Source organism: Brachyhypopomus gauderio, chromosome 18 (assembly GCF_052324685.1).
Source record: "Brachyhypopomus gauderio isolate BG-103 chromosome 18, BGAUD_0.2, whole genome shotgun sequence".
In the NCBI taxonomy this organism is placed as follows: domain Eukaryota; kingdom Metazoa; phylum Chordata; class Actinopteri; order Gymnotiformes; family Hypopomidae; genus Brachyhypopomus; species Brachyhypopomus gauderio.
The window spans coordinates 17,285,834-17,302,743 of NC_135228.1; the positions used below are offsets into that span (position 1 = coordinate 17,285,834).

General features: G+C 43.3%; 1 protein-coding gene across 11 annotated transcripts in view; it reads left to right on the plus strand.

The window, feature by feature from the left end:
• The first annotated feature begins 5,998 nt into the window (after positions 1-5,998).
• The window catches only part of ncam1a (neural cell adhesion molecule 1a), a 156,137-nt gene continuing 145,225 nt past the window's right edge, over positions 5,999-16,910 (plus strand). For 3 of the 11 annotated variants that reach the window (XM_076980766.1, XM_076980767.1, XM_076980768.1), the window contains exon 1: positions 6,004-6,257. In XM_076980766.1, the coding sequence (XP_076836881.1) occupies positions 6,206-6,257 (52 nt within the window). In that variant the 5' untranslated portion in view covers positions 6,004-6,205. Of the gene's footprint in view, positions 6,258-16,910 lie in introns of all 11 variants that reach the window. The other 8 variants (XM_076980760.1, XM_076980764.1, XM_076980762.1 and 5 more) reach the window with 5 other exon arrangements.

Here is a 16,910-nt window from a genome sequence, read left to right on the forward strand (position 1 = left end):
ACATTTTTCCTCGTGTATTCTGATTGGATGCTACTGCAAGGCTTTCACATGCTACTCTGGATGTCATAGTGTCCCCAGGATTCTTCTTTATGCCCCCATGGGGTTTATCCACTACCGTCTACCTAGACTCCTGTAAAGCTGCTTTATATATATATATATATATATATATATATATATATATATATATATATATATATATATATAGTTAAGAATGCTGTAAAATAAAACTAAACTGAATTTCATTGAATTGCAAAGCCACATTTTTATTAATATGCTGACTTGGGCGAGTTCTACTTATGTTTGATAAATGTATTGTGGAACCTTCAGAATGTGCTGTAACCCATAAAGGTGAACATAAATTTACATTATTTTGTGCTCGAAACCTCATTTAAATTGAAATTTGTAACTTAAAAGAATCACTCACTCCACACGCCCTGATTCTGCTGTGGGAAAAATGTAAAATTACTAAAAATTCCCGCGCAGGACGTGAGGAAGCGGTACGGTAATTTCCTCAGGAACAAAGCGGAGTAAAGGAGGACTGGCGGCCCGGCTGGGCTGTTCTGAGCAGGCAGTGCTGCAGGCTCCCTGTCGTGTGTAAATGTGCTCTGCACGACGGCTGGGATTACACTCCTCTCTGATGAAGAGGAGCACAGGGACTTGGAACCTGAGACATCTGGACGAGGATGTGAGGTAGGGGGTGTTGAGCAGTCGCCTTTTCTCTGGGTCCTGACAGCTCACTGACAAGAACCAGCTGCTAGGAGTTGCCACCTACAGCTACTAGCCCATGAGTCTGAAGGCAGGATCCTTCAGTGGTCCACATCTTCATGCCAAAATCACCCGTTCTCCTAATGCTTTAGAACTTTGCTGCTGACTACAACAATAATGTACGTCCAAATGTATATTCATGATATTCATGGTTCATATGAATATGCATATATATGCAAGTTGTTATATGTTCTCTTTTATGTGTTTCATTTTTATTGCCTCTTTCTTTTTGATTTTACATTTCAAGGTCATTTTACATCTTTGCCGTCTTTGGGTCCCATGCCTGCGTTACTGAATCGATACCACAACAACTCTTCATCATTGCTTAAGTCTCAGTCTCTTCTCCACATCGAGCTTCTAGTAATGTACCTTCTCCCAGTTGAAAGTGATAGATCAATCTGTCAGGGAGCTTAAACTTTCTTTAATTTCCTGCTTATTGAGATCCATACACTAGAGACGAAACTGAAGCAGACATCTAAAGTTAATTTATGGCTCATGTAAAATGGTCCAGCTCTTTCTTGCAAATGACACTCGGTGCAGCTCTCTGATTTATTCCTCTCCCGTTCACAAGGCTAAAGCTCGCCCCATTGGTCCGTTCAGCTCTCACCACCCATTTTCACCTCCCCTTGATTTATTTATGCTTTAATTTATTTATATTAGCTCATAGATTAATAAGACACAGCAAAGGAGAAGTGGAGCAACAGTGGTAATACTAGTTGTATTGAGTACATATGTAGTACACGCAATATTAATATGGCACTGCTAAGTCAATGTAGCATCATTTGTTTTCATTTGTTTGAATATTATACACAGTATCTGTTATTATTATGGAAGTTGAAGTGATTTTGCCCCTTTTCTCCATAATTTCAACATTAGAAATGGCACCTGCGGATGTTGAAGTGAGGAGTGGAATACAATGCAAAATATGATTTTGTTGGTAAGACAAAGACACGGTTTAACAGACGTGTGCTGTTCATGTTACCTCTGCTGATTTAACATTTACTGCTCTCACACTCTAGTTTTGGAAGCAGTGTGTAACAACGAAGCTTAAACAACATGAGAACTTGCAAACACGAGGATGTAACACTTCCAAAATGGAGAGTAATGAAGCCCGTAGCACCTATTGTAGAAATAGCGATACTGGCCAGTACAAGATTGCATCAAAATTGAGTTTCCTGCCAAGGCATGATAAGGGCTTTGGCATTTATTGAGGTGACATGCTGTGTACGCAGCTCGGCTGTAGGGGTTTGCTGACACACTCTTTGCCAGGTTATGTTGGGATGTGAGGTGCATATGATGGAGCCCAGCGTCCGTGTACACAGGAACCCTCCGCAGCCAGGGAAGGGTGTCAGATGCTCCTGATTTCACAGACCACTGAGCAGCCTCCCAACAAACACAGGATCTATTGTAAGTGAACCGAGAGAATTCACTGCACCGCCCTCTCTCACCCCCCCAGAATTCATTCTAATTACCATGCTGTCAGGGACAGTTACTTATCGGTACAGTGAAGGTTTATTATTACCTTTTCCTTTTACGCAGTATCCACTGGCTCGCTAGTCACTTAAACATTTTATTTTTTTTTTGCACTCAAGTTTTTGGAACCCTTCATTGCATCTTTTTTCACTCCTTCTGCTGATTTCCATCTGACAGGTAATTAGTTCATAAAGAACTGTAATTGTGGAACTGGGTTGTGCTGCATTTTCCTTCAAAATGGGCCTTAATTGGGTAAATCACCACAGCTCAATTCTGCAGCATAATTGCTGGGCTCCGAGTGTGATGCAACATTTGTGAGAGTAATGCATGAGACCGTCACAGTGCTCACGTCGTTAGATTAGAGCACCGTCTGTATCTGTGGTATTCCTAGACTCTGCATGCGTGAACTGTGTCTGAAGACAGGAAGGAAATACTCTGGGCTCTTTTCATAATCTTTTTTTTTTTTAATCATTCACTGTGCGAGGGTCTATGAGTCGAATGAAAAGTCTAGCAAACTAGAATGTCTCCAGCAAGACCTGTTCATGACATCAGTATTTCTTCCTACCTTCTTCTTATTGTGTGCCACACAAACTTCTAAAGAAATGAATGAAAAGACACAGGTGTTGCTATTTTCCAGTCAAAAGTATTCTGAAAGGCCATTGATATTTTACTGGAAAATCTATCAAGGTATCTGTCTGAATTTGCATTAGGCAAGAAATGCCTTTTAAGTCTCATTTTTGCATGCCTATGGGGCCATCTGTAGATCAACGAATGAGATTTAAAGAAACATGCTTCCATCCAGACACTTCTGAGCACCCTAGTCTGCATAGTTAGTAGGATGCAATGATAATATAAATCGAAGTCAGTTATTAAATTTATGCAGAAATTTATCAAAATAACATTTAAAAAAACACAACTTTTACCTAGTGTGGGTAATTGAATTATGTTTCATGCATGCAGAGAATATATCACATACAATTTATTAAAAAGGTTTCAGGTGGGCATTTTTGTAACGTTTTCGATGGGCAGGCATGACGCAAGTGCAGGATTTAACTAATTTATTCAAGTGACGAACACTACGTACAATATACAGAACCCAGGGAGAGAACCAGAACCGAGAGATGCAAAACAGAAAGAAACAATCACCAACCAGACAATACTCACAGGAGGAAACACTTAACAAGAACCAATAATACAATAGATAAATAACGGAAAACGAACACAGCGCATACACACGAAACAAGGGAGCTACTGAACTAAAGGCATGAGCTGGCTACAATGTAAAACATACTAAACAACTTCAAAAACAGCAGAGAAACTATGAGGAGATACCAAACACAACCAAGACAGGAACTAGGGCATACTGCACAAGTAACAGAGGAACACGGAGCTCTAACCCAGAGAAATAAAGGAGCTAAAAGACACAGAAGACATACCACGAAGAAACCGGAGACAACAAAACACACAGAACATGTAAGTAGCAGCGGGGGGGACCAGAAGATCGTACAAACAATGACAGACAAAGAGGAATAAGGCAGGGGAAACTAAATACACAGAAAACAGGGAGGAGAAACGAGACACAGGTGGTAATCCTAAGGACATGGGTGTGACAGACAGAGGGGACTATGGCAACGGGGAAACAAGGCGGGACAAGGGAGGAGGGTGGAGTTGGGCGTAACAATTTTGTTCTCAGTGACTCGATGTAACATTCACTTTTTGTTTGAATTTCTTCCTAATTTTGAGAAAGTTTATCTTCTATTATAAAAAAATGTTTTCCAACTTTGAACTCTTCCACTTTCATTCAGTAAGACAACTTAATTGTCACATTTTTTCAGGGTTACAAACACAAGACAAAAGTGAAACTTGTTTTCGGTTTAGCTTTGCGTCACCCAAGCTTGTTTCTAACCTGATCATAATGTGATAGTAATTTATTTCCAAAATTGGCTGCAACTATTCTTATTGGATACTAACACCACTTAAAGTGTCTATGTATTTATTAATATTACCGTGACATACTTTAAAGTTCCTCTGATGATACTTCACTTAGACATTGTGAAGTGCAACTCACGCGGGCGATATGATTGCATTATGATAATGCCGATGTAATTAGATAATTAGATGACCTCACTCAGATAGTTGCTTGTCCTTATTGTCTTGGAGAGTCCTCTTCCATATCCCTACTGGCAGTGGGAGATGGAGAGATATGAAAGGGGGCCATCGTTCATTAACAGTTCCTCATCAGTCTGCTGCTGCTGGCTTCAGGGAGATTAAATCTCCCCTGCTGGAAATGCACCAAGCAAACTACAGGTGTGTGTTTATGGAGAGCAGACATGTCCTACCTGCCATACAAGCTATGCTTTTATATATTTGTCTAATATGTGAAAAAATTTAGCAGATTTTTGGCACCAAAAACATGTTAGGAAATGCTGCCAGTCACTGTGGGTTGCAATCCACCAATTCCACAAATCACCAATTCAGTCATGTCAAAATTAGTGTCACGTGATGTATGATGGTTGTATTGACGATGAGAGCTATTAAGGCCCTCATTGATGAATGAAATGAATAAGGCCCACATTGCAAAATGCATTAATAAAAACCTTAGTGACTACTTCCCGAGGATGTATTCATGGCTTCTTGTGATTATAAGTCTTTAATGAAAGGCTTCTAAAGATGACACAAATGGATGGCACATTGTATATCAGTTCTGTAGGAAAATAAAATGTTTGTTATAGGCCTACCTGTATAATGACTTTCTCGGTCAGCAACATTCACACTTCATATAATCCGTTAATGTTCCTAAAACAACCTGACATATAAAGTCAGGGTGATAATTTTGTGTATAGTTTCTTTTACATGGCTTATAAGCACAAAATTCAAGACCAGAAGATTGGTTTCTGGAACTACTGCTTTAAGCTATGAAACTGTAAAAAAATACATACGGATTCTTCATGCAAGATCCTCTGATAATAACACTTCTCCCTTCTGGCATGGTTCTGCATTCCTTTGGAGACCAGTCAGCTAGAGTGCTCTCCCAGAAAGATACCTTTATAGCACAGACTAAAATAATGGCTATTTATTTATTTTGGTGATAATTCCAAGACCTGAGGTCAGCCTTCTTTCTCTCTCTCTCTCTCTCTCTCTCTCTCTCTCTCTCTCTCTCTCTCTCTCTCATTATTTATAGCTCCATTTTCTCAGACATGCTTTTATAAAATTAAAAATGGTGGCTTAATTCTCAGCCACCATAGAAAACAGATGGTTGTAGTAGCCATTATTGAAAAATGAACTTCACACTGAGCAAATATTAAATCCATCAGAGTATAAATGCAAGTTAGAAGAGATAAATAAATTTTTTCTTTCATCCGGATAAGAACAAGCCGGTAAAGTACGAAAAAGAAAAGAAACTTTTTATAAGCACTTATTTATTTAGTACTCAATTATCTTTCTTTTAGTCCAGTTCATTAAGCCTATATATATGTTTTTGTTTGTTTTATTTCTCCATGTCTTCTGGTTTTATGAGATAACGTGGAGAAAGGTGAAAGGCTGACCTCTGAATACAACGATAAATAATTTGCGACCTTCCTAATCCTAATGTCAACAGTAATTCCTGAGATGATTTTCCCAAACGCCTAATGTGCTGTTTCTGGTGAACGGCGGCATCGCCAACACCATATTCGAAAAGTGGCGGAGCACTGTGCGCACTATTTTATGTGTTTGTATCACAGAGCGGGAACGTGAACGTGAACGCGTTTGCAACGGCGGATTAATTCATGTAGCGTGTGCTGCGGCTGCTCCTTGTCACTCATTGAGCGAGCTGCTTTTTAGTGCGTCCCCTATAAACGGTGAAGGATCAATTCATACTCACTTTACAATAATCGGAGAAAAGCAAGAAAACACCGCGTTAGACCTGAAAATAACTGAGCTTGACTACCCAAATCCCTCTACCCATTTCTCACGGAGAGAGATTGCAATGCTTCAAACAAGGGATCTCATCTGGACATTGCTTTTCTTTGGTTATGCAGGTAAGATTATAATATTATGAAATGGTTTTAGGAGGCACTGGGCGGTTGAACTTTTTAAGCTTGTCCCACTTGCATCCTTTGCGCGTCTGGTGCTGATGCAGGTATGTTCTCCTCTACTCTTAGCTGTGTGCGTCAGTGCACTTACAGATATGAATTAGCTGAACCACTTATGCCTTGTTCTAGATTTGAATGCATTTCTAGTCATTTCGTGAAGCGGTGTATAATATCCTAACAATATTCCGAGCATTAGGCTTAAGGACACGGGGTAATTGGCGTGGAGGACAGTATCGTGGAGCCAATATTCGCCCTGATTTGCTTCATCAGCTTATTTACCATTGATGTCAGAATATGTTTGAGTTGTGACTGTGTAAATCATAATAATAAGACTACTGAACTGTTTTACAGTATCTAGTACAGTCGTGCTGTAGCGTCTCTCCTTGTTCCTGATCGCTCCGCAAAGATTTGGATTAGAGGAGAAAGAGAAAAACGACCACCATCTCCTTTGTACCATCAGTTCACTAAGTAATCCCTCACCGTGAACCACAGATACTCTGATGTTCGGCTTGACCACTCCGTTGTTTCAGGGTACTGGTGGGTACTGGTGCTGAACGGTCCTGAACGGGCTTCGTGGCAGTTGAACCCACTTCATAAATAGCGGGTCGGATCCGTACGTGCACGTATTTGTTGTTTTCTCAGCACACCTCTAAGACAGACCTGAAGAAGTTAGTTTTGTGTGACTGCTCAGGTTCACAAGAATCAGGCGCTCTCTCACGTATAGACCCTCTGCCCTATTTACAGACCGTCAGGGCTGATATCATCTAACAAATCGCCTTTTAAACGAGATTTTTTTTCCTCGCAAATCAAGATTTAGCATGACTAAGCATAAGTCACATTGCATTATTTATCTATCTATCTATCTATCTATCTATCTATCTATCTATCTATCTATCTATCTATCTATCTATCTATCTATATATATATATATATATATATATATATATATATATATATATATATATATATTTATATAGATATATATAGATCTATATAAATTTAGATATGTAGATATTGCGCGCATGTCGTTGTCCTAACATCTTTTTTTGCTTGGGCGGGAATGAGAACGAAGTGCGCGTTATAGCTTAGCCCAACTCTGTCTCTCTCTGTCTCTCTCTGTCTCTCTCTTTCTCTCTCTGTCTCTCTCTTTCTCTCTCTCTCTCATATGTGACTCTGTTTTATTTTGTGAAAGCATTGATTAAGTAAATGTACAAAAAATATGGTGATATAATACAATGATGACAGGCTAACAATGTGTTCATATACCGAATTGAGAACGGGAGGGGGGAGCGCTAAACAATGCAGTTGGTAACTGTAGAACGCACCTGCAACTGTCTGTCTGTCTGTCTGTCTCTCTCTCTCTCTCTCTCTCTCTCTCTCTCTCTCTCTCTCTCTCTCTCTCTCTCTCTCTCTCTCTCCTCTCTCTCGCTCTCTCTCCTCTGTCTGTCTTCATTTTTCTTACAGGGTGATTGTATTGCTTTGGCATTGTGGGGTGCTGACATGTTAATGTTGACTTGCAGCTGCTGTAGTGTATTGAGAAGGGGAGAGAGAGGGAGAGGCGGAGAGGTGAAAGAGGGGTAGAGAGGGAGAGGTGAGAGTGAGAGGGGGGAGAGGTGCGAGGGAGGGGTAGAGAGGGAGAGGGGAGGTAGAGGGAGAGAGTTGCAGCAGAACAGTAATCAGGCATCTATGTCTTCACTATGCATTCAGCACATTCATTAGATTCCTGTATATTTTAAGTACACCGAAGTGACCTGAATTATAGATAACAGTACATATAAAATAAATACAATTAGATCCTAAAAACAAAATATAGTACACTGTTTATAAGTTTTACTATACAGTTCACCTCAAGAAAAGAGTAATGTATAAGATTAGTCAACAGTGTTGTGTTGGGGGTTGTGTGTGGTGGGGTGGACTGGTGGGGATGTTGGGGGATGTGTGGGGTGGAGTGGTGGGGATGTTGGGGGATGTGTGGGGTGGAGTGGTGGGGATGTTGGGGGTTGTGTGAGGTGGGGTGGAGTAGTGGGGGTGTTGGGGGTTGAGTGGGGTGGGGTGGAGTGGTGTGGGGGTTGAGTGGGGTGGAGTGGTGTGGGGGTTGAGTGGGGTGGGGTGGAGTGGTGTGGGGGTTGAGTGGGGTGGGGTGGAGTGGTGTGGGTGTTGGGGGTTGAGTGGGATGGAGTGGAGTGGTGTGGGTGTTGGGGGTTGTGTGAGGTGGGGTGGAGTAGTGGGGGTGTTGGGGGTTGAGTGGGGTGGGGTGGAGTGGTGTGGGGGTTGAGTGGGGTGGAGTGGTGTGGGGGTTGAGTGGGGTGGGGTGGAGTGGTGTGGGGGTTGAGTGGGGTGGAGTGGTGTGGGGGTTGAGTGGGGTGGGGTGGAGTGGTGTGGGTGTTGGGGGTTGAGTGGGGTGGAGTGGTGTGGGTGTTGGGGGTTGAGTGGGGTGGAGTGGTGTGGGTGTTGGGGGTTGAGTGGGGTGGAGTGGTGTGGTGTGATGGGGTGTTGGGGGTTGTGTGAGGTGGGGTGGAGTAGTGGGGGTGTTGGGGGTTGAGTGGGGTGGGGTGGAGTGGTGTGGGGGTTGAGTGGGGTGGGGTGGAGTGTTGGGGGTTGAGTGGGGTGGGGTGGAGTGGTGGGGTGTTGGGGGTTGAGTGGGGTGCAGTGGTGGTTTGGGGGCGGTGGAGAAAAAAAATCCCAAGATGGCTCACATCTGGAACTTAAACTTCTGTGGTAAGTTCAAAGACATTATGAAAACAAAGTAGCCTATTTTTGAGAGAAGGGAACTGAAAAAAAAGAAACAGAGAAAATTATACTGCTGTTGGTCTGCTCTGCAATTGCATGTCTAGCAGTATTGCTGGGTGATTGTAAAACCATTGTTCCGGTGGGTTAAAGGGGAATACTACCCAGACATCTCCACTGCTGGGCTGATAGAAAATACTTATTTCTGATTTTGGCTCAAGAACACATAGTAATACCTCTTGGAGAGCTTTCAAAATGTGTTTTACTCTTACCTTAACAGTAAAAAATTATGAATTTATGCAGAATTTAATTAAATTTATCTGTACACTATCTGAATTATGCATGTTTTTCCTGTAAGGAATGGGTTGTATAGTCCTTTGTGAAGTTTGACATGTATTCTTGATATTCTCAAGCTATTTTTATGTGATCTGAAAAGATGGTTTCCAGCTTTGTGTGTATGTATTGGAGTGAAAGAGAAACAGACATCATAATGCAATATTTTTACTGTCATTACACAAGTACGAGGGCATCTATTGTGCCCCCTGCAGTATAGCATGCCTTTTGAATAAAAGAATATAGTAGAGTGGTCTTAAATACACAAAATTGTAGTTTACAATATAGTTAAAAGCAATGTATAGGAGCATATTGAGGTATATATGTACATATGAAAATGCAGTACAGCAAGTATCAGCAAAAAATAGTAGTAAATAACTGAAAGTCAGAGAACACTAGACAGAGAAAGACAAATTGATGCATGGCTGGATAGTGAAACATAAATTTAATTGATGATTGTATGACTAATCAATTAATTTGTCTGATTTTATAATTTCATTTGATAATGCAGTCATCCTGTGTATTGCATCCTGCTTACTCTAGAAAATTGTTCTCTCTCAGAAATGTGTCCTGTGAAGATTTTCAGGTCCCTATTCTGGCCTTGCTGGCGTTCCTGCGTGAGACTAGCTGGGTAGATGATGCCCCTTAGGCTGCTCTCTCCTTCTCTTCCCCACCCATGTCCTCCCGAACAAAGCAGGCACAAGTCCGCGATCATTATTCCTGAATGCATCGCCCAAATCATATATCTGGTATGGCAGGTTTCTTGTCCCCTACTCCAAGTGTTCGTTTACCTTTCTTACATACACTCGACCTTTTTTGCCGCAAAGAATTTGTCTTTGGTTTCTGGTGAGCACCATGGTTTGTGTCCTCTAACAATACACAGGTGGTTTCACTTTTTGTGCTTCTCTGCTGATGTGAGGAGCAGCAATTTCCATCAAAATGCAGCAGTAGCAACACAAACGGCAGAATCGACCAGTCGTTCACATTCATTTTTCATACACCATAAACCTTACCTGGAGTCTTTTAGTTCATATCAACACTCAGAAGCAGGAAGGTAGTTTTTAGTGTGATACCGCACTGTGAAGACGAAACAATGAACTATTTTTAAGTCTCGTTACAGTCTCTTCCAGAAGTCATGTAAATCTCTAAGGTTGGATTGTTATCTGTGCGAAACAGTGAAAAGTGTGTCATGTCATGGTCTTAACTGTTTCTAACGGCACAGAAGAGGGCATGCATCGTGATATTTCTAATGCGTCCTGTTGTCTCAAATATTTAATCTTGGATTGTAATTGGCGGTTTGAAACACTGAGCTGTTGCTGAAAGAATAGTGAAATCTTATTTAGTGAGAATGAAAGTGATTGTCTTGAGAAAGCTCATAAGTCATTATGCTTATCATTTGGACAGAGTTCATTGGACAGCCATATTTGACCCGAGGGATCTTTGTTGCACCACTAAAACTGCTAAATGGATTATGACCATTTCAAAGGCCATGAAGAAATAATTTGGTAATAGTGTCTTTAAAATGAGTGTTTTTCTAGTGCCATTTGGCTGAAGAAGACTGGCCATGATTGTTACTTCATTGTACTTGTTGAAACTGTGTGCAACTTTTACCTCTTTGTAATTGTTGAAACAAAAAAAAATCTAAATTTAGATACCATTAATTTTTACAAGAACATGCTTTAAAATCACCTTAGAAACATTAGAAAAGAATGACAGAGCAGAATTAGGCCACAGGGCTGTGTAAACAAAACCTAACACCCTGGAAAAGTGAGCAGGAAGCCAAAATGTGAACTGCTAGAGTCTTGTTTTTGTAATGCAGGACACATTTTTACAGTTGTTGCAAATGATTATAAATCTAAATGTTATTTACACAGTGACTGCATAAAAAATAAATACTTTAAATAAGCACAGTAATTTGGTATGTGAAGCATATGTTTCAACTGACAGAGCGGAATTCCTCCCAGTTGTTTTCTGGTGTTTTCCACTGCTTGTCATTTGATAAGGATGGGCTGTCTATGCATATTAATCATTCCATGAATGGGCACCCCGACTGATTTGCATTGTCCTAGCTCTAAAGGCCCCATAGAGCTCTGCATGGAAAAAAAAAGAAAAAAAAAGGAGGGAAAGGGGTTGGTCTTTGTCATGCTGAAAAGCCCCCCTCCTCCCCACCCCCCTTCAGTGTCCAGGCTGGCTCTGAAAAGCTTTCTCTACACTGATGGAATAGGGCCTCCTAAAGTTGTAGGCCGAGAAGCAGTCTCACAGAGTGCAGATGTTACTGCACTAAACCACACCCCACCCCCCAGCAAACCAAATCTCTCTCTCTCTCTCTCTTTTATACTGACTCACCCTGAAGGTCCCTCTCCTACTCTCTCTCTCTCTCTCTCTCTCTCTCTCTTTCTCTCTCCCTCCCTCTCTCTCCCTCTCCCTTTGCTTGTCTGTCTCTTTCACTCTCTGTCCTTCCCTCTTGGGCCTGTGGGTGTTGATGTGTTGGGAGTTTTGGAGCTGTGATCCTGGGTCCTGATCCTGAATGACTCATCAGTCTCTGATGTCATACCTAGTTGTGGCAGCCCGGTCACCCCGGGGGGTTAGTACCCCCTGCTCACCCCGGGGGGTGTTAGTACCCCCTGCTCAGGGCCTCACTGGGCTCCATTGTGCCAGTGGTCGGGTCGTGAGCCGGCTCTGCTTTCACAGTGCACTGCAGTCTCGCTTTGCATTTCCTTTTCAGAGTAATGAGGTTGAGGGGCATTGTAGTTTTAACATGGTACATTAAAGCCTCCAGACTAGTCTTGTTTAGATATATCTCCATAGACAGTCATTGTGGGTGTGCATTTTATCATTTTATTCTGTGAGTACATATGTATGTGTCTATATCTATATAGTATAATATGTGTGTGTGTGTGTGTGTGTGTGTGTGTGTGTGTGTGTGTGTGTGTTTCTGTTGGAAAGAATTTGAAGACCAGCAGAAACTTTGATTGGTTTTTTCGCCATTGCTGGGGTCTAACTGCTTCTAAACTTCTAATTAGGTGTAATGTTATCCTCCCACCTACTGGAGGCAGTAGTGTGCTAAAGCCTTCGTCTGTAGATAAAACATGCCCCAGAAAGACTTCAGACACATTTTCCTTCTAGTTGAAAAGATTGCACTGTAGCTATATTTATACACATAATCAACAGTTTAATGTTCATACTTGTCTTCAGTGTAATATTTCCCACTGTAATTGACCTATGGAGTGTTTTGTAAGGGGAAGATATGGAGGGGAATTGGTTCCCTGCAGTTGTTATTGTATCAGTAAGGTTGTGTGTAGACCAAACCTTTCCTTGCCCAAATTATGAAAGGAGACAACAGGATATTACTTTCTTTATTTTACTGAATTCCCCACCTCCCTCACACACATCCTCTTTGACACGCTGCTACTGTAGTGGGCTTGACTGAGGAAACAAGGGCATGGCTGGAAGGTAGTTATCTAATGTTACATGACTGATGTTTTAGTAGCATTAATGCTATTTACATTTCCACACTGAGTTGACGGTCTTTCATGCTTTACATTCAAAGTTAGAATTTTAATAAACACCATGTCTTATTTAATCTTATAATTGTTTTCCACATATTTCATTGTTTGTTAAAAGGGCCTTGCAGCCACATATACATGTGAATCGAAGATGGCAGTGTACCTACAGAATGTGTTTGTTGTGGTCTGCAAATAACATAGTATGCAGGTAATTCCTCTCAGGATGTTAACACTAGTATTATTTAGTTGTCAAGGTCAGTCTACTTGTGAATTCAATCTATGGTATTCACCCAAGCAGGGTAATTTTTTGTATGTGTTCAGGTAACATATTTACTCTTTTGTTTGTACTATCTAAGGCAGGTTTAAATGTACCCTGACCCATGTGGTCAGAGGCTCTAGGTTGGGTCACACGGCTTTTAATTTGAGGTCAGCATCCATTTCTGTAATACCAAGCGGCGTCCCTGGAGGAGACGGTAAGGACATGTCTGACATGGCAACGGGACACTGCAGGTCCTGGGTGAGCTTGGCTACTGTACCGTGCCGTGTACTCCCACAGACTTCCAGCGCAAACCGTGTTTGTTGACATAATGAATTCCTCCCTCGGTCGGCCATCCTGCCGGGACTGGGCTGCCGTGATTGCCTCCTCACTTTTGAGTGCTTCCCCTGCGCTCCCTTTCCCCCCTCGCCCCCCCCCTCGCCCCCCTCTCGCGCCCCCCCCCCCCTCTCGCCCCCCCCTCGCCCCCCCCTCGCCCCCCTCTCGCCCCCCCCTCGCCCCCCCCTCGCCCCCCCCCCCCCCTCGCCTTCCCCTCACCCTGCCTCATGTCACCACCCTCATTCCTCTCCCCAACGTGCCGGCACCCCTGCGTGTGCCGGTGGCTCGGAACGGGCAGCTCCGTCAGGTCCGATGAACGAAACGGCTACACCGTCGTTTCTAACTGTTAGCCGTGAGATACGAGAAAAGCTCCCTCTAGCCAAAATGCGTGCGGAGGTGACGGTGCCGGCGTTAATTAGCAAGTGTCGATAACATTTGGCCCCTTCATCCTCGTTCGTGTTTTGGGGAGATACAGGTGCGGGGCTCACTGAGAAGCAGACGTCTTCAGTGGCCACTACACCACAAGGACTTTAGAGGCTATAGGTGATTCAAAGCAACAGTAGTCTTCTCTGGCATAGACCTCTCTGTAGGACTAGGGCGCTCTAACAAAGGTTATGGATTAAGGGCAAAGTGTGTCTGTTTTCTCAGTACGGTCATTTTTCTTACAAGCCTTGATCACGAAGGTATGAAATTACTTTGCTGTGTATGAAAATATTGCTGCGGATGAAGCGTTTTGAAAAGATGTTTTCATAACCAGAGTTCTCATTTCTGAAAATATTCTGTGGGTTATAGTAGCTTGGACAGCATCAGTGAGGTCAGTGCTCACTCAAAGCCCCGTGAGTTTGGACATCTGTTTAGGTTTTAAGAACAAAGAGAAGTCAAGCCACAGATGAGTGATAAGGTTCCCCGAGATGGATAACCACTTGTGACTCTCTGAGAAACTATTGCCTAAGTCAGGGAGGTCACTTCTTTGCTTTTTCTATGAAGGTTGTTTACACTACTGTGATTGAAACCCCCACGGTACCTGTGCTTATAGTAAACATGTGTGTCTTTGGATCTGCTAATCATTCTTTGAAAATGTACTTTTATTTCTCAGTCTAGTCTTAAATGCCAGCTGCCAAGAAAAAAACAGGATTTCTTACTGTTGCTCCAGTTCATCAAAACTAATGAAGACTTTCAAACATCATCCTGTTCAAATAGGGCACCGCAGCAGATAGTTGGGGCATTATGGGTACAGAGCGTTTCAGAGCCCGGCTGGGTGTTGATTTTAATGAGTTGCTGTGTCTCCAGCTACAGTCCAGGTGGAGAAAATCTATCAGGATTGACAACCATTTAGGATGAGGCCAATGAATTAGGAGCAGATTGCTTTAAAAGGCTGCAGGAGGCTGGTGATCTTTATGGCTCACGGGCGTCCTCATTTGTTCATCTGTCTGTGACTGGGACAGATGGTGTGGAGTGGGCAAGATGTGGGCTGTGTCAATAGAGTAACAACTGTGAGTGTTATGTTAGTCACCTCCTCTCCACAGTGAGAGAGCACCCAAGCTAGTGACACCCTTTACTGTCCCTCCCAGGGCTTTGTTTTGGTGGAGACTGTTGTGTAGGAAAAAGAAAAGTTAAACTATTAAACTCTTACTTTTATTTATTATTAGTTTGATTGCTTTTGTCTAAAGATCATGGCGTTCCTTTCAATAAAGGTTTAATCTAATTTGGGGCTAGGATTGCTTGTTCGGTGTACGTCAATAAAATTCGTGCAACCTTTGGAAAGGGCACTCGCATGGAAAGGTCCTGAGAATGGATTAGAGGGCATGGGTAGTTTGGATCTGGGACTAACGCTATTGTGTACAGCTTAGAAAAATGCATCAGCAGTTCCACGATAAGGACGCCCTATGGCCTGTGCCATCACGAGGGGCAGTGTCTGACTTCCACTTCTAGGCAGCTTCCAGAGCCAGTGGCTATAGAGTCATCATTAATCATGCTGTCAGATCTTTGTAGGGCAAATTATAACCAGAGTCATCCCCAAAATGTCAGGGAGAAAGGGTGGCTTCCATGAGGACTGAGCTATCTGGTGGGGGGGGAGTCTCGCGACCGGGTGAGGCGGTGTCTTCACTGGCTGTGGAGAATCAAAAGCTCGCTCTGCTGTAGCAGAAGACATGCAGATGCGGTACGCCCGACTTCCCCAGGACAGGCCGCTTCGAGGGCTTCTCATTAGAGGAGCTACTCCCATTGTTTATGGAGCTTAATGAGGGTCCCAGCAAACGGGCGCCTGAACAAAGGAGAGGCGTGCGGACGACTCGGACCGTCTGGACCGGTGCCAGGTCCGCTCTTCCAGAGCACAGAGACCGGCTCTCACCACAGGCTTTGTCTCCATCAAGATCCCTCTCTCGCCCTCATTACGGTTATTAGGAGGAACAGTTGCTGGCTACCAGTTTACCCAGGACATGGAAAAGCCCTAATTAGTCAATGGCCGGCGTGCTCCTCCTCATCCACGGGGCTACTTTGGGGCACCGTGCTCACTATTTCCGAAGGCAAATGCATTTTTAGCACAAGGTTGCTGAGAGGAACTCTGACACATTGGTCACATTTCAGGGTCTTCCGCAGAAATATATATATATTTATCTTTGTCCTTTTTCTGGGACCAAATACTTTTTTCAAGTAGAACAAGGAAAAAGTTGCAAAGATATTTTCGCAGCCAGCACATGGCGAAGCAGCTGTGCCAGGAGGCTTTGCAGCTCGCGTTATAACAGCTTTTGTGTTGGTGCCGTCTTTATTTTAACCGTTTAGAGGGGTCGCGCCAGAACGATAACTGACCAATGTTTAACGCATGACCCTCTTCCTGATTAGTGAGGCTACGATCATCTTTTAAGGCTCTGCTTCATAGCAGCGGACGCCAGTCTGTCCATGACCAATAAGATCGAATAACAGAAGCCCACAGCTGAAACCCATGACACTGCGAGGGGCAGTTCAGCGGCGGGGGCACAGCCGCGAGTGTTGTGGTCATTAACGGGGCTGCGGGGCTGGGAGTGACCGTGTGTAGGTATTGCGTTTCCGGGCAACGGAGTGACAGCTGTGCATTGCTTTGTAATGCAGGCCCCATGCAGATGAAAGGCGAGTGTCCACAGGAGAGAGGGAGAGAGGGAGCGAGGGAGTGAGGGAGAGAGGGAGCGAGGGAGAGAGGGAGAGAGGGAGCGAGCGAGCGAGTCGGAGTGAACGCTGGCGGTGTAGCTGCAGCTGTCTTTGAACAACCGCATTACTATTCTGTCACCGGGTGCTCTCTTTCCAGCCGAAGAAAATCGGGACTTCCTTTAAGATATCACATGCCCTGTATAGTTTGCATTACCTACAAAGGAAATCTCTTAACAACCTGAATGGCAGCGCTGCATCTGTTTTATCTGTTGCAAAAACCGCGCTGCACGTTCCCCCGTCCGCGCTCAAGCTGAGGTC